The 20,307-nt window shown below is 39.3% G+C and overlaps 2 protein-coding genes across 2 annotated transcripts; one reads left to right on the top strand and one right to left on the bottom strand.

Moving 5' to 3' along the window:
• Positions 1-10,322: 10,322 nt before the first annotated feature.
• LOC7473234 (serine/threonine-protein phosphatase PP2A catalytic subunit) lies at positions 10,323-14,216 on the top strand. The gene is made up of 6 exons (XM_052454850.1): positions 10,323-11,026; positions 11,523-11,637; positions 12,675-12,783; positions 12,863-12,940; positions 13,385-13,576; positions 13,672-14,216. The coding sequence occupies exons 1-6, from the start codon at positions 10,771-10,773 to the stop codon at positions 13,843-13,845; spliced, it is 924 nt and encodes a 307-aa protein (XP_052310810.1). The 5' UTR covers positions 10,323-10,770; the 3' UTR covers positions 13,846-14,216.
• Positions 14,217-14,518: 302 nt separating this feature from the next.
• On the bottom strand, positions 14,519-20,101 carry LOC7469067 (transcription factor MYB1R1). Its single transcript, XM_002312659.4, has 6 exons — positions 19,563-20,101; positions 19,195-19,403; positions 17,546-18,955; positions 17,355-17,475; positions 16,815-17,108; positions 14,519-14,848 (listed from the first exon to the last, which is right to left on the bottom strand). The coding sequence occupies exons 1-3, from the start codon at positions 19,840-19,842 to the stop codon at positions 18,506-18,508; spliced, it is 939 nt and encodes a 312-aa protein (XP_002312695.3). The 5' UTR covers positions 19,843-20,101; the 3' UTR covers positions 14,519-14,848; positions 16,815-17,108; positions 17,355-17,475; positions 17,546-18,505.
• Positions 20,102-20,307: the final 206 nt, after the last annotated feature.

Genomic DNA, 20,307 nt, shown 5'->3' on the forward strand with positions numbered 1-20,307 from the left:
TTCTTCCAGCCACACCCGCCTGGTTAGCTGAAAGGTCTACCTTTTCTGAGTAGACTTGGGCTCAAATCATACTCAACTGGAGGCATCAAAATTCAGAGCCCACAACGACTTCTCACGATAGTTTTAAAACTTATCCCGGAATCAACCATACAATTTTTAAAAAGAAATGTTTATAACCTAATTTATTTTATTTAAATTAGGTTATAAATCTCTTCTTTTAATTTTAGCCTTCAATCTTTTTAATTTGGTCAATTAGGTCATTAATTGAATTTTGATTTTAAGAATAAATTCAATTTTACTCCTTAAAAGTTTTAGACTCTTCTTGATTTAAGCGTGTTTTTCAACTTGGTCATTGATCTTGGATATTTTCAGTTTTATCTTCAATTAACTTTCAAACTTCTAATTTTTTCATTTTCAACCGAATTGGATCCCCTAATTTACACTTTGTACAAAAAATTTTGGTCTTAAATTTCTTTAATTTGATCCCTAATTGATCTCCAAAATTTTATTTGCTTTCAATTATGTTTCTGATTTCATTAAATTGAGCTTGGAAAAATTAAATATGGTCCTTTAAAAGTCTAATCTTTTCGATTAAGCTCAAATTAGACTTCCAAATTTATTTTCCCCCAATTAAGTCTCTAATAGCCAAGCTACCGGGTTTTTTTATTTTTTTTTATTTTTTGTTGCTTTTCATTTCTTGATTTTATTTTTTTGTTTTTGTTTTTAAAAGAAAAGGAATGGGGTAAACCCAAAATTGCGTTATGATAATATCGGTATTAAAAAATTCAAGTTAATCCGTGGCCTCACTAGCAAATTCCATACTTTTCGGGCTCCAGGGCAATCGCGTAGGACATGCATCGCATTCTCTACAGTGTTTGAGAAAAGTTGAAAATGAGACTGGTTTGTCAAGTGTCTAGCTGCTCTGTTATCATTGGTCAATAATTTAGTATGTGCCACAAGCCATAGGAAACTTTTGATCCTCTCAGGACCCTGCCATTTCCATATAAGTTGCCAAATAGAATCCCTACCCTGGTGGGGACACCAGATCCACACCACAAACTACACGAGTATATGGACAGAGGCGACGTAGGATGGCCCAACCCGTCACGCTTTGGTTGGGGGACTAAGCCCATTTGGGCCTATTTCATTGTAATTTTATTTATGTAGCCCATTTGGGCCTGCTCATTGTTATTTTATTATTTATGTTAAACAGTTTAATTTGATGGGCCGAGCCCAGTGGGATGTTCTAAGATTTACTATTTATATGTTCTATCATCTTGAGACATGGACATTATTGATGATTAATGAAAATTGCAGATTTTGCATCTCCTTACTCTCCTCTCTTCTCTTCTTTGGGCTTTCTTCTTCTTCTAAAGCTTCTTTCTTTTCCCGGCTTTAATTCTTTTATTTGCTGTCCCGCATCAAATAAATTTGGTATCAGAGCAAGGCTTTTAATTGTTCTTACAATTAAACGATCTATGCGTTTATGTGAAACCCTACTGTAAAAAAAAAAAAAAAAAAAAAAACAATTCCCAGATCGAAACCCTACTGTTCTGATTACAAGAATCTACTGTTCACTATTCACTGTTCGAATCACTGTTCATCATCCACTGTAATCGGGTTTCCAGCAGCGACGCCCCTGCCATCTGCGGCGTCTCAGCGGCAGACCCACCACCGAGAAGACCTGCAAATCAGTCCACCGATCCACGCCGATTTGCTACCTCCGACACAGACCAGCGGCAACCACCAGATTGACACCGCAAGAGACCATCAGTGGATCTCCGGCTTCAGCAGCACAAAACCACCAGCAACAGCTACCCACAACACCCATCACAACCAACATCGGTTCGGGTTTATAGCAGCAAAGGCAGCGCCTCCGCCAGTGTCGTCCTCAACGCCGATCACAGCCATTGATCGCAAGCCCACGCCGAGTTACTGCCTTCAACAACCCGCAGCGCCGCAGCCACCGTAGCTCTCTGTCGCCGGTTCCAGCGTTGCTAACCATCAACACCAGCCGCAACCCACCATCCACAGCGCCCTCACCTTCGGCAGCAGCCCCCGCCCAGCAGCGACACCGAATCAACAGCCCCGCCCAGCAGCAACACCAGACGCCACCACCTCTTCCCCTCGCGCCGATGGCCCCAAGCAAGAACACGGAGTGAGCCATCGCCGACAGCGGCGGCAACGGGTCACAGAAACTAGGGAAGCAAGAAAGAATGGAAGAAAAGCCACAGCTGAGAATATAATTAACCTAGACATGTCATCGCCACGTCAGCATCTGTGTCACCTGACACATCAGCAGATCGTGCCACGTCGCTGACACGTCATTGTCTCTGCCACGTCAGCTTTCCCTGCCACATCATCTGTCCCATCAGCATATCCTGCCGCGTCAGCTGCCACGTAATCCTTCGCTGCCACATCATACGGTTAGAATTTTTACCCATTGAAAATCATCATTCCTGGTATGTTTTTTTCTTAACACTTGTTAACCAAGATTTAGCATTAATATTATTTTTTTGTGCTTGCCCATAACTAAATTAAATTACCTTAATTTTGAGCTGGTTTAGCATTGAAGATTTGATCCTCTTGATTAATTGTGGAGCTTGGGTAAATTAGTGGGAAAACTGAAACATTGTGTTGGGATTACTTGTGTGCATTTAGAGGACTTACACTGCCTGCTTGTGAATTTTCTTGGTTTAATCTGTCATTACTTAGTCTCCAAGTTAATTAAAAAAAAAAAAATTTAAAATTATTTTCTTTATTCTAATTTTTATTTTCTTTTTATTTTTCATTTTCTATGTTACTAGCTATAATTTCATTTTGCGTTTTACTTGCAAGTGTTAGTTGGTGATCTCAGTTTTAGGATTAGTTTTGCATGCATTTACGTAGTGGTCGTCTAGTACACAATCTAGAAGTCACAGCTACCATGGACCCGAACTCCAGTAATGTTCTTAGAGATATTCAAGAACAATTACAACTTATGCGAACGGAAATGAGCAACCTGTCCAATCAAATGAACAACCTTTCTGGGAGGGTGGAGTCCATAGAAACTTTGCAAATAAGACCGTCTAGTGAGAGTGAGCATTCTAGTGACAACCATAGGAATCCTCAAAGACCAGTTCCTCGTAGGAACCGCCACCATAACCAACACCAGGGCCACAATGACTTTGATGACCCTCAGGATAGTGAGCGTTCCAATGATTATCGTCAAAGACCAGCTCATCCTAGGAACCGTCAATACAACCGCAATCAGGGCCATCAAGACTATGATGACCCTGATGAGCGCGTCATGAGGCACATCAAGGTGGAAGCCCCAACTTTTGAGGGTCAACTTGACCCGTGGATTTTTGATAGATGGATCCGTGACATGGATCAATTCTTTAGCTGGTATAATCTGTCTGAGAATAGAAGGGTAAGATTTGCGAAGATGAAACTTAGTGGGACCGCTCAGCTCTATTGGGAAAGTGTAGAAGAGTCTTTGAATAGGAGAGGTCAACCCCCTATTACTGACTGGGTTGAAATGAAGACTAAATTAGAAGAAAAGTACTTGCCTCGTTCTTATAGAGGAAATCTTTTGGACCAGTGGAATAACTTGAGGCAAGGAGGCAAGTCTGCTAATGACTATGTGGCACAATTTGATGAGTATAGGATGAAGTGTGCAGTTAGGGAGGATGAAGTTATGACTCTAAGTAGATTTCGAAAAGGTTTAAACGATGACCTTAGGAGAGAGATCGTGCTTAGGGGTGTTTCCACCCTTGACGAGGCTTATACCTTAGTACAAAATTATGACTTGGTCACAAAAAGTCAGTGGACAAGACGTCAGGACACTCGTAATACCCCTTATAGGTCTCAACCTGGTAGTAATAACTCCATATTAGGTGCCCCACCTCGTAAGCCCAATCCTTTGATTTCCCAAATACCTAGAGAAGACAAGGGTAAGGGAATTTTTCATGAAGCACCTAAAACTTCCAGAATTCAGTGTTTTAAGTGTCAGGGTTTTGGTCATATCTCCTCTAGCTGCCCTAATAAGACTTTGTTCATCAAGGAGCAAGAGGATATGGGCGAACAAGATAATTGTGATGATAAGATATATGAGCCCAATCCCGATGATTTTCAAGATCTAAATGACGAGGATGATGAGTCTAACTTGCTAGGTTGTGTTAGGTCTATATCCACTCAAATCAAGACAACTAGGTTAGGTGTGGTTAGATGTGCTTTAACACAACCTAAAAGAACCGAGGATTGGAGAAGGACTGCTATTTTTTACACTTACATCAAATGTGGAGATAAAGGGTGTAAGATCATCATAGACAGTGGTAGTTGTATCAATGCAGTTTCCTTAAGTAGTGTATCCCGCTTGGGCTTAAAGTCTGTTCCACACCCTAAACCCTATAGCGTGTCTTGGGTCAATGATACAGCTATAGCAGTCAAAGAGAGATGTCTTTTTCCCATTAAGATTTTTGACTATCATGATGAAATTTGGTGTGATGTCATCCCCATGGACGTAGGGCACGTCATTTTGGGTAGGCCTTGGTTGTATGATTTGGACGTTACAATCTTTGGACGATCAAATTCTTGTTCATTCACTTTTCAAGGTAAAAAAATCCAACTTATTGGGTTACCTCCAAGGTCTAATGATAATAGTCAGAAGAAGAATAAAGTGAGAGAAGGAGGGCTTAACATAATAAGTCCTAGGGAGTTTGATAAGGAGATTTGTGAGGAGGCTGTTGTGTTTGCTGTAGTGGCTAAAGAGATTGTAGAAGACTTTTTAGAAGAGCCCCCTGAAGAGGTAAGAGAAGTGTTGAAAGAGTTTCTAGATGTTTTCCCTTCTGAACTACCTGATGTTTTACCCCCTATGCGTGATGTTCAACATGCCATAGATTTTGTCCCTGGGGCCACACTACCGAACTTGCCTCACTATAGGATGAACCCGAGTGAACATGCTGAATTGCAAAGGCAAATAGGTGAGTTGTTACAAAAGGGATTTATACGAGAGAGTTTGAGCCCTTGTGCCGTACCTTCACTGTTAACACCCAAGAAAGATGGATCGTGGAGAATGTGTGTTGACAGTCGAGCCATCAATAGGATTACAATCAAGTATCGTTTTCCAATTCCTCGATTGGATGACATGCTAGATATGATGGCAGGAGCCCAGATCTTCTCTAAGATTGACTTGAAGAGTGGGTATCATCAGATTAGGATCCGTCCGGGCGATGAATGGAAAACGGCATTTAAGACTAAAGATGGTTTATATGAATGGTTAGTCATGCCTTTTGGCCTTTCCAATGCCCCCAGCACTTTTATGAGAGTAATGACACAAGTACTTCGGCCATTTATGGGAAAGTTCTTGGTGGTATACTTTGATGATATTCTTATTTATAGCAAAACCAAGGAAGAACATTTCGATCATCTTATCCAAGTTTGTACCACCCTAAGAAAGGCAAGTTTGTTTGCAAATGTCAAAAAGTGTTCTTTCTTTACAGATCAAGTGGTCTTTTTAGGGTTTATAGTGTCATGGAAAGGAGTCTCTGCTGACCCCCAGAAGGTCCAAGCGATAGTAGATTGGCCTGAGCCTAAGACCATTCATGAGGTTCGTAGTTTTCATGGACTTGCGACTTTCTATCGTCGTTTTATTAAGGGATTTAGCACCATCATGTCGCCTATTACAGATTGTTTGAAACAAGGTGAGTTTAAGTGGAGTAAAGGAGCTAATAAGGCATTTGAGGAGGTTAAGAAGAAAATGACGGAGGCCCCAGTAATGCGGCTACCTGATTTTACTAAAGTGTTTGAAGTAGAATGTGATGCTTCGGGAGTCGGTATAGGTGGAGTACTTAGTCAGGAACGTCACCCTGTAGCCTACTTTAGTGAGAAACTTAATGAGGCAAAACAAAAGTACTCAACTTATGATAAGGAGTTTTATGCGGTGGTTCAGGCCTTGCGTTATTGGCGCCATTACTTGCTACCACAGGAGTTTGTTCTTTACTCCGACCATGAGGCCCTTCGCTACCTTAACTCCCAAAAGAAGCTTAATCATAGGCATGGTCATTGGGTTGAATATTTGCAGGCATACTCATTTGTTTTGAAACATAAATCTGGAATAGAGAATAAGGCTGCAGATGCTTTGAGTCGTCGGGTAACGCTGTTATCCGTAATGAGCGTTGAAGTCACAGGATTTGAGAGACTCAAAGAGGAGTATGAATCTTGCTCAGAGTTTGGAGAAATATACTTGACATTGAAGGATGAGAGTCACCGTGCTATAAATGGTTATCACCTCCAAGGTGGGTACTTATTTCGGGATAATAAGCTTTGTATCCCGAAAACATCTGTGCGTGACTTTTTGATATGGGAGATTCATGCTGGAGGTCTCTCAGGACATTTTGGACGGAATAAGACCATCGAAGAAGTGGAACGCCAGTTTTTTTGGTCTAGCTTGAAGAGAGATGTCGCCAAATTGGTAGGTCAATGTCGAACTTGCCAACTAGCTAAGCATAGAAAACAAAATACTGGTCTTTACACCCCATTGCCCGTTCCTACTTGCCCTTGGCAAGATGTGAGCATGGATTTTGTGCTTGGGCTTCCACGTACTGCAAAGAAACATGATTCTATTTTCGTGGTTGTCGACCGCTTCTCTAAGATGGCCCATTTTATTCCTTGTACTAAGACCGCAGATGCCTCCAAAGTTGCCAAACTCTATTTTGACGAGATTGTCAAATTGTATGGTCTCCCTCAAACCATAGTGTCGGATAGGGATGTTAGATTCACAAGCTATTTCTGGAAAACCCTTTGGCATATGGTGGGCACCAAATTGAAGTTTTCTACTGCTTACCAACCCCAAACTGATGGTCAAACCGAGGTGGTTAACAGGAGTTTGGGCAACCTTTTAAGGTGTCTAGTGAGTGATCATAATCGGAATTGGGATCTGATTCTTCCTACAGCCCAGTTTGCCTATAATAGCTCTATTAATAGGTCAATAGGCATGAGTCCCTTTGAAGTTGTACATGGTTACAAGCCTAGGAAACCTTTAGACCTTCTTCCTATGTCCCCTCATGCTAGAGTGTCTGAGTCAGCCGAGTCTTTTGCACGTAGAATTCAGGATTTGCATATTGAGATCACTAAACAAATTCAAGCAAGTAATGCGCATTATAAACTTCAAGCTGATTTACATAGACGACATAATGAGTTTAATGTGGGAGACTATGTTATGATACGGGTTAGACCCGAGCGGTTTCCTCCGGGAGCCAATCGAAAGTTACATGCGCGCAGTGCCGGGCCTTTCAAAGTGCTACAACGAGTTGGTCCAAATGCTTATGTTCTTGATTTACCACATGATTTTGGCATTAGCTCTACATTTAATATTGAGGATCTAGTTGCCTACCACAAACCACTTCCTATCCCAGATGATCCATTTGAGCTACCACTTAACTCCCCTCCTAATGAACCTATTGAAACCTCTATCCCTTTCACCTTAACATCAGCACAAAAGGATAATATTGATGCTATTCTGGATGAACAAGTTGTTTTTAACAGGAATGGTGAGGTTCAACGGTTTCTAGTTCGTTGGGTAGGTCGACCTGACTCAGATTGCACTTGGATTACTAGAGATACTTTGCAGCAGCTTGACCCAGATCTTTGGGAGTACTATCAGAGTCGGCCTGTATTACACTCGACGGGGTCGAGTTTCTCTAACCCCGGGAGAGTTGGTGGGGACACCAGACCCACACCACAAACTACACGAGTATATGGACAGAGGCGACGTAGGATGGCCCAGCCCGTCACGCTTTGGTTGGGGGACTAAGCCCATTTGGGCCTATTTCATTGTAATTTTATTTATGTAGCCCATTTGGGCCTGCTCATTGTTATTTTATTATTTATGTTAAACAGTTTAATTTGATGGGCCGAGCCCAGTGGGATGTTCTAAGATTTACTATTTATATGTTCTATCATCTTGAGACATGGACATTATTGATGATTAATGAAAATTGCAGATTTTGCATCTCCTTACTCTCCTCTCTTCTCTTCTTTGGGCTTTCTTTTTCTTCTAAAGCTTCTTTCTTTTCCCGGCTTTAATTCTTTTGTTTGCTGGCAAATTCCATACTTTTCGGGCTCCAGGGCAATCGCGTAGGACATGCATCGCATTCTCTACAGTGTTTGAGAAAAGTTGAAAATGAGACTGGTTTGTCAAGTGTCTAGCTGCTCTGTTATCATTGGTCAATAATTTAGTATGTGCCACAAGCCATAGGAAACTTTTGATCCTCTCAGGACCCTGCCATTTCCATATAAGTTGCCAAATAGAATCCCTACCCCCTGCTGAATAGATAGTTGCTCTTGTGCCTCATCTGCAGACTTCAGCGTGAACTGACCACTCTGAGATCGACGCCAAAAAACTGCATCTGTTACCGTATCTTGACCTGGCGGATGGTGACCTGCTAAAGTCATCACCACATGCACAGGAAGCTTGTGAGCAAAAACTTCCTATTTCCAGTGCATATTCGAATCCACCATGTCTGCTACAGTCACGTTACTTTCCTCTTCTGTAAGTTCTTGTTGAGTTTGTTCAATTAAAACCCCGACGTTATCCAACCATTTGTCCTTCCAAAACCTCACATTCTGGCCATTTGCAATTAACCAAGTTGTTCCTGCAATGACCTGTGGCCATACTTTGCAAATAGCTTTCCAAAATGGGGAATCTGTTGCCTTGGCCTGTGCCTGTAGGGTTATATCTTGCGACTTCACGTACTTGCTTCTCAAAACACCCGAGTTTCATTACAAAGGCCTTATTCATTTGCTGCATGTTTCTAAAACCCAATCCTCCATGAGACTTCGGTTGGCACAAAGTCTTCCATTTAACCAAGTCTGTCTTCTTATTATATATCCACATTGTCTGCCCCTATAAATCTTCTGCAGATTTTCTCCATCTCATTGCAAATGGACTTCGGGAGTAAAACTGACTGCATCGGATACAAAGGAACTGCTGCGCGCAAGTATAGGTTTACACAATGCAATCCTTCCTGCAAGAGATAAATTTTCTGCCTTCCGCGTAGCTAACTTTTGCTGCATACTTTCGATGATGAACCTGTACGTCTGTTTCGTTATTCTCTGATGCAGTACAGGCACTCCCAAATATTTCCCAAAATCCTTCGTAACTGCAAGGCCACTTATGCTACGTACTAAGAGATTGAGCTAGGCCTAGAGACACATTCTTAGAAAACAAGATCTTTGTTTTATTTGCGCTGACTTTGTGGCTCGAGGCTGCACTGAATAAATCCACTCAACTTCTTTATTAATCATCTGAGATAGTCTTTCTAGGCACAAGACAAATAAGTACGCGGATAGCGGGTCACCTTGTCCGATTCCTCTTCTGGGAAGAAAAGTTTTGGATGCCCTCCCATTCCATAACACACTAAGAGAAGCAGTTTCTACACATTTCATATATAATCAGTTCTGTCAAGTAGTTTGGAATACCTGCAAGATTCAAAGTTTCCAGAATGAAACCCCATTGTAACCTGTCATTCGCCTTCTCCAAGTCAACTTTAATCGCCATTAATCCTTTCCTTCCCTTTCTCTGACTCGTAGAGCGAACCACCTCCTGATAAACTACGATATTATCGACAACATGTCTTCCAGGCACAAAACTGCTTTGATTATTGCTAATCAAAGATGACATCAGACGTTTTAGACGGTTCACCAGAACCTCAGTGAGAATTTTGAAGCTAACATCACATAAACTGGCCGAAACTGGTGCAAGAACTCGGGTTTAGGCAACTTTGGTATATTAAGACCAGAAAGGAACGATTTATTGCAGTAATGTCTTTTTTATTTGCTGCTTCATCTTTAATAAACTGACATTGGTAACTGCATTCAAAGGCTTCATCACGCCTATTACAACAGGTAAGTCTCTTTTAAAATAAAATAAATAGAGAGAAAGTTGTTGTGTAGGGCTCCTACCACTATTTTAAAACCCACCCAATATATCTTACCTAACATATTAATTTGTTGATATGATGATTTAGAGCTTGGATCATGCTTAGATCTTGAAAAAAAATTAAAAAAAAAATAATTTAATATGAACCGGTCAAGATTTAAATTTATCTATAACCTAGCTAGAAAAAACCTAAATAAAATCTAAATTGATATGTAACCTACCCAGAAAAAAATATATTCAAAATCTAACCAATTGATTTTTATTTTTTCTCATAATAATATATTTTTAATCATTTATAAAATAATCTGAGACAATGTACCTGATTCGTTGCTAGGACTCCTACAAACCACTACTAGTTCCACTTCAAAAATTCAAAAAAGAGGAGCTTTACCGACACGTGTCTTCCCTCATTGATTTGACGCGGCGGAGCCGCCGGAGAAAACAAATTTCTCATTGCTTACAAAATAATTTGTGGCGTTGTTGACAACCTTAAAAAAAATCCAGGAAAAAAATAAATAAATAAAATTCTTCCATTTCATTTGCATTTGAGTTTCATTTCAGATCTCCCTTTTTTTTTTTTTCTTTCTTATAATATCCCAATAATAATAATAATAATTGTTAGTACAAAACGACACATAAATTTTTATTTCTTAAAAAAATTAATTTCATACCTCACGGCTCACAGAGGAGAAAACGCAAGGCAGAGAGAGAGAGGGGAATGGTAGATAGGTAGATCTAATGTTTGGGTCCTCTGTAAATTCGAAACCCTAAAAAATCCGAATTTTAAAAGAAATTATTGTTTTAAAAATAAAATAATTGAGATTGAGATTGAGACAGAGAAAGAGAGGATGCCGTCGTCGCACGGGGATCTGGACCGTCAGATCGAGCAGCTGATGGAGTGCAAGCCTTTGGCGGAGGGGGAGGTGAAGACGTTGTGCGATCAGGCGAGGGCGATTCTGGTGGAGGAGTGGAACGTGCAGCCTGTGAAATGTCCGGTCACCGTCTGTGGCGATATTCATGGCCAGTTCTACGATCTCATCGAACTCTTTAGGATAGGAGGGAATGCACCTGATACCAATTATCTCTTCATGGGAGATTACGTAGGTCAGTTTTTCTTTTCTTTTATGTGATTAAAAATGATTAAGGGCTATTTTTATGTTTTCTATTGTTTCCCTCCTCCTTTTGAAGGAGAAAGAATGATCTATTGATAGTTTTCTAACTTTATAAAATCGTGTTGGGAATTCGTAAAACTGCTGAGAATGTGAGGCTGTAGGAGCTGGCTGCGTTTCTAATTGGGCGGCAGACTTTGACTGTTAGGAGTTGAATTTCATTTGCATATGGGTTAGCTAAGTTGTATGCTTGGTCGAAATGCGAGAGCCGCTGAATTGCCATTGATGGAGCTTGAGATATATGCTTAGTTCTGATAGAAATACTGATGACCTTTACGTTTGTTGTTAGGTTATGGATTTTTTTTTTTAATTACTTCCGTTTTGTTAACATTGTTTTTAAATGTTGAATGGGGATGGTTTAGAACATTCTTTGAAGTTTTACATTTACTAAACTCTAGCTTTTTCTAATATTACCGATTACATCAATGCAGATCGTGGGTACTATTCAGTGGAGACGGTTACGCTCTTAGTGGCCCTGAAAGTTCGTTACAGAGATAGAATTACAATCCTAAGAGGAAACCATGAGAGCAGACAGATTACTCAAGTGTAAGATTCTGTTTTTCTTTCTCAATGGAAGCTTTACTTGTGATTGAATAATATGAATTTTGATACTGCTCAGCGAACACCAGAACCCATGTTTGTATGTTTCTGCAGGAAGAGCAGGTTTTTTTAATCTTCTGTCTTTCATTGTTAGATTTCTTGTTTGTCTTCAAGTTTCTGTCATGATGGCACTGTAAACATCAAATATTTGCACAGAATTTATGATATTTGGCTGCTCAGATCTAACTTGTAATACTCTATATGGAGACCACTTCATTTTCTGTCCATTCATTTTTCCCAAATAAGTGGCTGTAAAATATGTCGTAGCCGGGTCTCAAATTTCATATTATCTGCTCTTGTGAGTTAACTCAAGTACGAGCTGCATCTCATCAGTGGAGTTTGTGGGTTCCATTCTGGTGAGTTCTTTGACAGGAGCATGGTGATGTTTACCCATACAGTTATATGTTGGCTTCATTTGAAACCTTTGTCTGTAAAGGAGAGAATTCTTGTTCCTTGACTTGAAAGGAAACACTGTGAAGCCACATATAATTGGAAGCTTTAATCAAAGCAATTTTCTCTTCTCAAGTTGAAAGGGAGACTACATGGATCTAGGATGGTAACCGATTTGTTTTCCAGATATGAATTGTTGTTGCAACAGTATATTGTGTCATTTGATGTTATTGTGGGACTTGCTACTAGACAATCAACTAATTAATATCAGGCCTTGGCATTTGACTGTTCTCTACCACACTCAGCTAACTTTAAGTTCACCTGTACACCCTTCCAAAAATATATGCTGTTAATTTTTCCAATAATCTGAGACCAATTATTTGCACCAAAGACTTCACTTGTTTTGTCCCTTCCAAAAGAACATCCTCAGCTTGTTTGTAGCCTAAAGGCTAAACTTTGTTCTAAGAATGTTCTATTACCTTGAGCCCCCCCCCCCCCCCCCCCCCCCCCCCCACATGCATATGCAAACACATGTGAGCAATCATGCTGTTCTCACTTTGATTACTAAATGATTCATTTCAATTCATTTTCAGGTATGGTTTTTATGATGAGTGCTTGAGAAAATATGGAAATGCTAATGTCTGGAAGCATTTCACCGACCTTTTTGATTATCTACCCCTTACAGCCCTCATTGAAAGTCAGGTTTGTCACAAGTGCTGTAGGATTTTTGCTTGATGCCATCGATTATCAGCTGCTCACTGCTTCATTTTTTTTATTGCAGATCTTCTGTTTGCATGGAGGACTTTCACCATCTCTTGATACGCTAGATAACATCCGAGCTTTAGACCGTATACAAGAGGTATGAGTAACTGCTTCTCATATTTCAAATTCTCAATAAAATTGAAGTATATAATGGTTATGGTGTGCTAATCAGCAATAATTGAAGGTGGTTTGCAAGCTAGCATGATGTCCTCTTCCTGTTATGTGAACTTCCATGCAAGCTTTTTTTCAGATTAATGGAATGTAACTATCATAGAAGTACTGCATCCAAAACTTGGTTATATCAGTGATGTGTGCTATTTTTTAGCATTTTCTTTTCTGGTCAAGGATTAAAAGTAGGATACCTGACATTCCCTTCTGCCCAATTTCACTGCTATACTATCATGTCATCCATATCTTCATGCAATAAACTTGCACACTATTCAGTGCATTGCCAACAGCGGCTTTTTGATTTTGCTAGCGTCTAGTTTTCTGCAGTCGATTTTGGTTAAACAATCACATCTGTCATTCTCTGCACAAGTAGGTTCCACATGAAGGTCCAATGTGCGATCTCTTGTGGTCTGATCCAGATGATCGTTGTGGGTGGGGAATATCTCCTCGTGGTGCTGGATATACATTTGGACAGGATATAGCTGGTCATTTCAATCATACCAATGGACTCACTTTAATTTCACGGGCTCACCAGCTTGTCATGGAAGGGTACAATTGGTGTCAGGTGACTGAACCTGGACAAGTCACGTCTTCTTTCCATGTTTTTTTTTTTTTTAAATGAAACTTGTTAGTTATAAATCTCTCTCATTTTTATTTCAGGAAAAGAATGTGGTTACTGTATTTAGTGCTCCAAACTATTGCTACCGTTGTGGGAACATGGCTGCAATTCTAGAGATTGGAGAGAATATGGACCAGAATTTCCTTCAATTTGATCCAGCACCCCGGCAAATTGAGCCTGACACCACGCGAAAAACTCCGGATTACTTTTTGTAATTTCCATATTCCCGCCAGCTGTTTGTAATCTTTGTTTGCTGCTGCATCACTGTAGATGTGTCTTAAAAAGAGGAGCTTTCGTTGTTTAAGGCGAGGTTGATCGATGACATCATTCTTTATTTGGAATCTGCTGTTGCTGGTGCTTCGTTGATATGCTCGAGTCATAAAAAAACTAACAGAAGGCACCAATGGCCATATTTCTTGTATATTCACAGAAGACGGAAGCAGCAATAACATGGTATATCCTGTGCTGTAATTTGACAAGTTGGAGTTAGAGAACAGGTGTTGTTTTATGAGCAAATGTACGCTGCTTACTCTACCCTGATTTATAAACAGAACCACAGCCAAAAGTGTTGCATCCTTGCAGAAAATGCTGCGCATCTTCAGTTCCAAAAAGAAAAGGTTAATGCTGCATAACCCATAACAATGCTGTAACTACACTGCTGTGTCCCAACAAAATTCACTCATGCTCGACATGATCCTTGTATACTTTTATCAGTGGGCGTATGCTTCCCCTGTACATGGTGGATGATTTTCGGCCCTCTCGATCAGTATGTGATTCGTACGGAGGGTTATTGCAGTTGATACGACAGGCACACGTTAATGCTGTCGCAGTATAGAAGGAACCGCTGCCATTCTTACCATCTAAAGAGCATCTATAGCTCTCTCTCAATGGTTCCCAAGGGTTTTGTGCATCAGGAAAATATAACGTAATGAATACATTTCAGAGCAAAAACGAAGAATTCAAAGAAGAAAAGATAATATGAGCTGCAAATGATAAAACACTTTTGTACACAAACCAAAAGCTTCAAACCCTCGGATATCATTAAAACTGGCTGGCTTCATGCGGGGGGGAAAACCTCAGTTGAAGAAAATTTCAGAGTTAAAATCTGGAGTTCATCTGGATACTCCCTGGTCCAGCTCCAGACGCCCTGGTAAAGGTCTGCTTTCTTCGGAAGTACACGACTGAACCACTTGCGAGTAACAAACACAAAATTATCCCCTGTTGAAAGCAATTCAGACCATGAGAATGAAGACTAGCATTAAGAGACCCAACTACAGTAACAGAGTGCTTGCAATTCTACTTGCCAATCTCACACCTCATTAAATACAAGGAAGAAAACTAAGCAAGGAAGCTGCTGCTCATAACATTCCATTCAAACATTGACCTCCTTGAATCTATAAGTTGATTATCGCACATGCTTTGTACTTTTCATTCACTGCTAGTCTCAAGATAAAAAGACATGGTATACCATGCAATATAGAGCAGATATCTATATTTTCTTTCTAAATTGTCTTCTTTAAAAAATCATTAAACTTGTTGAAACATATAAATCAGAAGACGTTTCTTTCTTCAGAGATTTTCTTTGAAAATAGGAATTGGAGTCCTGTGCTATAACTCCATGCTCGTGATCTCAATGAGAAGCATTGCTCATACAGTATGATGCATGAAGAATAGGCAAAAGGTAGTAAACACAGCCAAAGGCTGGTTGTCAGGACTGAACAGCCAGGCAAAAAAAAAAACTTTTTATAAAATTCTCAAAACATCAATAACCTCTGTTATTACTACAGTAACAACCCTCAAATAGTCAACAAAACATTTTAAAAAAAAAATTCCTAGCCCTTAAAAATAATTAAATCCTAGCTGTTCAAACTACTATTAATAACTAATACAAATCCTCATTATACGACAACTGCTACTATTAGGATTTGCTCCTGCATCACAGAACCTCACTAACCAAAACCTCAAGGCTCCCATTTTGAGGCTCAACATTCACCAGACAAAACTCTGAGATTGAAATACTTGTGAACATGCACCACTGTACTAAAGGAAAAATATTAAGGGTTAATGATACTTTCTCAAATGAACTCCTAAGGCCTTTGACGAATTAATTCTCACTCAACCGGGAATCCTCTTGAGATAGTGAATAGTCAAAACTTTCGGATCTAAATATATATCGACAAGCATAACAAGTCAAACCAATTACATATAGATTTGACATTTAATCACTCTTGTTCTTACTAGTCCTTAAATTCATGACAGTGACGCTCTACTCTTATCATAAACATAAAAATTATGAAAACTAAGGTGGCAGAAATTTAGCAACCAAGTAGCACATCTCTTGGATTTTCAATTTATATCATTCTTGAATTAGAGGATTGAGACTAAACAGCAAATGATCGAAGGACCACAGTGATGTAGCCAAGGGAAAAGAGATATATAAATTATCTCATTTGATTTTCATTTGTATATGTTCTAGTTTTCCTTGTAAAATCTAGTCTACTTAGGAAATTTAGGAACCTTAACACTGTTAGGTATTATAGTTTATTTCATGACTATAATATTAATTAGGAGAATTCTATTGTTATTTGTTGTTGGTGTTGGTGTTGCCACCGCTGCTGATACCTTGGTTGAGTGGTTGAAAATATAAAACCAAGCCACCAGGGCTAGGAGCTTTTCTTATTTGAATTCCTGTTTCCTGTTAAGTTCTAAACTAGCAATGCTTTTGGTGCCTATAACAGGAGCTCCTATATTATGTAATCAAAGAACTTTGATAATGGATCTACAAGTATTTTGGTCTGGTCTCAGACCTGCAGCATTGAGTTTTCTTTCTCTTTTCTTTTCTCCAAACGTTATTTTCTTCTTCTGCCTGTTCTTTCATTACATCCTTGCTACGATAACATTGGATTGCTCTTGACAGCAATATTAATTTCCTAGATTCGTACACATCAAACCACCACTCACCACAAATCCTCTGAGACACATATCTAAAGTATTCCAACATGAATTCAATATCAATGCTGAAGTGATCCTTCTCTTCCATCACTCATTTAGATTTCTAACCTACCACCACTTAAAATGCTACGCAATGATCAATGATTTCAATTCTAAAAAGCCAAAAAAGAATCCCCCCCCCCCAGTCACATAAACAACAAAGAGAATTATATTTGGAAAGACGCCGAAATACCTCAAAACCAAGTACTGACAACTTCTCTGCATTAGCTGATATACAGCTTCTGTAAGTAATATAAGTCTGAACTCCATCCTTAGCTGAAGACGAACCATCCAGTAAGATTCTACCCTCGTTAGAGGCAGCATCTTGCAACGATATATGAGGATTTACATTGTCGGAGATTTCGACAGCAGATCGACCATTTTGAGAATGCTGCTTCCCATTTTCATTCTTTGTATCATGTTTAATCTCAATACATTTAAAAGGGATACGATAGCCAGTCTCGCTGCATCGATAGTTTTCATCACTCTGCCAAAAAACACACAGAAAAACACCAAAATTAAGCACATATAAATAACAATATCTCCTCAAATCTTAACAAAATTATCATCATCATCATTTTGCATTCTTTACAAACAAATCCAAGGAATAATTGAGAAACAAACTAAATTAACAATTATTATACCAAAAAACGTCGGAAAAAAATCAAGAAATTATTATTACTATTATTATTAAAAAGAAGAGGAGGAGAGAGAGAGAGAGAGATCTTGAAACCTTCTCAGAGTAGGCGCAGGGAACGCAGGGACCAGAAGGAGAGCAATCGAAAGTGAAGTTGCTGCCGTGAGGTTTTTCTTTGAAACTAAGTAATGTTCTACGCCCTACGCCTCCTCCATTTCTGCTCCAATTCAATTTTAATTAATTTCATCAAGCACGTAAACTTGTTAAAAAGAAAGATTTATACTCACTCTGTGGCGTGAATTGAAGAGAGCAGCGCGAATATTACTGCTGCTACTACAAGGATCCATGCTGATTTCCAGCACGCCATACTGCTCTCCTTTCTACTCACGATTCATTCCTCTTTATGTCCTCCAGCTAGCAACCATGCTGCGCTGATCATGGAATAATCCTGACGCTTTCTTAGATGTTGGGCCCTTGGCCCATAGACAATATTTTTTTTCTTTTTTCTTTTGTAAATGAGAATGATTACAAGTAAAGAAAATAATTTATGAGTAAGAGAGGGAGAAGGAACGTGAAACATCCCTACGGCTCTTAAGTGTTGGGCCCTTGGCCCATGGACAATATTTTTTTCCGTAGAATTATTAATTCGGCTTGAATAATCATCAACTTGTTAATTTAGGTACACGTTTTTTAAAAAAATTTAATTTTTTTTATTTTTTTTAAATTAATATTTTTTTAGTATTTTTAAATTATTTTAATATATTAATATTAAAAATAATTTTTAAAAAATAAAAATACACTATTGAATCGCATTGTCTAAATGGACACAAAACAATTTGCCTTTTGTTTTTTTTTCCTGCGAGGCAATGGCGTAATACCTGCAACACTTCTCCCCCACTAAGAAAAAACATGGAATTTCTTCCTGGTTCTAGTTGTAAGAGATTCTGATACATATATGGTAGCTGACACAGAGTACTGGGTGCCCTATCATTTCACCACAAAAGGAAGCATACAAAGTAAACAAGAATCCATAAATCTCCCCCACAATGGAAAAAGACATCCAATCTTTTTCTTCAAATCTCTCTCTCTAACGTGTACGAGCAAGAATCACCTAATAGTAGTAGTCTAATATTAGCCCTAGTTCTTCTAATTAATCCAATATTTTCCAACCTCTACAAGTACGTGCCCCCCATTAATATAATATCACATATTTATATATATGTAAGGCAATTGTATATACATATTCTTCAAGCAACACTAATGATGCTATCACTACTCGAAATGGCCTGAAATGTTGATGAATGTGTCGATGCTGGTGGTGACTGCTGCTGCTCCTCGGAGGATGGAGTAGAGAGCTTGAGTGATAGAGCTGGGAATTGGTCTTCGGGGCTTTTCTGATTCAAGTTAAGATCAGCCATTTTTGAAGATGGAGGGATTGGAACAATTGGTACTGGACGAACAAGCTTGGATGATTTTTTATTTACGTTTGTCTGTCCTGATGTGAGCTTCTCCAGTGGGTTGTCACCACTGACCGGTGAAGTTACAGGACTAATTGCAGTTACAGGAAAAGTTGACATAGGAAACCCTCCAGGCCTATTGTTGTTCAAACATGGCCGTGGCTGTAGCTGTAGCTGTGGCAATGCTGGAGTTGCAGTTTCTTGGTGTACTTGATCTTCTTCCATTGATGAACCCATGAACTGTAAATCCAAAAGATAAATTAATTGTAATATTGTATAAAGTCTAAAAAATGTATCACCAGCAGATAGAATAAAATCAAAGTCTTTAATTTTGTTCTTTCCCTTTTTTAAATTGATGGAGAGAAGAATCGTTTAAAAAAAAACCAAATTAATAAATTAAGTTTTTGAACAATTTTTTTGTACAAGATTTTTCTTGGTACAAAGAACCAGTTCTAATTGGAGTTGAGATTATAGCTTACTGTATCAGTGGTAATATCAAAGAGACTAGATCTCCGTCGTCGGCGATTCTGGTTATTTCTGCGGAGGAAGTACTTTTGAGCATGACTAGCCACCTGCGTAGGGGTTCGTGTCTTGACAAAGTTTCTTGAAATCCCTCTCCAATCTCCTTTCCCTACTTTCTGCAAGCCCAACAAGAAAAGTTTGTGTTCTTCCTCTGTCCATGGAACCCCTGTAAATTAACACACGTAAAATCCAATTATCACATATTCTAGTTGAATCCCCCCGCCCAGAAGAAGAAAAACCTGTATGGTTGTAGCCGTAAGAAGACCTGATGACGATCGATCCAAGATCTAGCAGAGCTAGTTAATCTATATATCTACGTGCGTACCTCTTTTGCGCTCGCGGCTTCTGCCAGAGGCGTGAACGACGTCGTCGGATTCATAACCGGCGGCTACATCGGCGTTGGGTTCCTCGTGAGGCTGTTCATCATACTGCGAGAGATTGTTCATGCTATAACTTTTTCGAAAAGAAGCAGCTACTTCAGTGACCCTCACACCAAACAGCATAATACCAGTAGAACTACTCTGATCCCCACCAGCTGGACTCTCCCCGCATGTGCGCGAGTTGTGGCCGTTGTTTCCGCACTGTGAGCAACTGCGAGGCATCATGTTCGGTTTCTTCTTGTGATCAGAGACAGGATTATGGTAATAATAACACTTGTACTATTCCATGCAAGAGCTAGAGGGAGAGAAAAAGTGAAAGGAGAGAGGAAACTAAAAATGGCCTGTGATGGAAAATCTGAGCGAAGGCAGGGTAATGGTTGTCTTCAGAGTGAGAATTTGGGGGGTCCTCCAGTTTTTAATGAATCTATACTGGCAAAGCGTGGACTTTTTTTAATCGCTAAAGGCAAAGTAAAGCTATGGTGCTTCGCCTGGTGTTGGTTGTTCTGTGCTGTAATAATATCAAATGGCAAAATTCTTTTCAGATCAAGGAATCATGATGGGTTTTTTTATTTAGATATTTTTTTACTTGTATTATGGGTAATTGATGTAGAAAATTTCATAGCTTTGAACGGTCAACTGTGGTGAATGATGCACAAAACCTTAACAAGTTTGTTATGGAATGGGTGGATG

This window comes from Populus trichocarpa, chromosome 8, assembly GCF_000002775.5.
Source record: "Populus trichocarpa isolate Nisqually-1 chromosome 8, P.trichocarpa_v4.1, whole genome shotgun sequence".
NCBI lineage: Eukaryota > Viridiplantae > Streptophyta > Magnoliopsida > Malpighiales > Salicaceae > Populus > Populus trichocarpa.

What these genes read in the sequence shown, in the direction of transcription:
- LOC7473234 (XM_052454850.1), top strand. Translation starts at nt 10,771, where the DNA reads ATGCCGTCGTCGCACGGGGATCTGGACCGTCAGATCGAGCAGCTGATG. An exon ending in CTTCATGGGAGATTACGTAG is followed by an intron (nt 11,027 to 11,522) that starts GTCAGTTTTTCT and finishes ACATCAATGCAG; the next exon opens with ATCGTGGGTACTATTCAGTG. An exon ending in CAGCCCTCATTGAAAGTCAG is followed by an intron (nt 12,784 to 12,862) that starts GTTTGTCACAAG and finishes TTTTTATTGCAG; the next exon opens with ATCTTCTGTTTGCATGGAGG.
- LOC7469067 (XM_002312659.4), bottom strand. Translation starts at nt 19,842, where the DNA reads ATGATGCCTCGCAGTTGCTCACAGTGCGGAAACAACGGCCACAACTCG. An exon ending in AAGCCGCGAGCGCAAAAGAG is followed by an intron (nt 19,404 to 19,562) that starts GTACGCACGTAG and finishes GTTAATTTACAG; the next exon opens with GGGTTCCATGGACAGAGGAA. An exon ending in TTGATATTACCACTGATACA is followed by an intron (nt 18,956 to 19,194) that starts GTAAGCTATAAT and finishes TTGGATTTACAG; the next exon opens with TTCATGGGTTCATCAATGGA.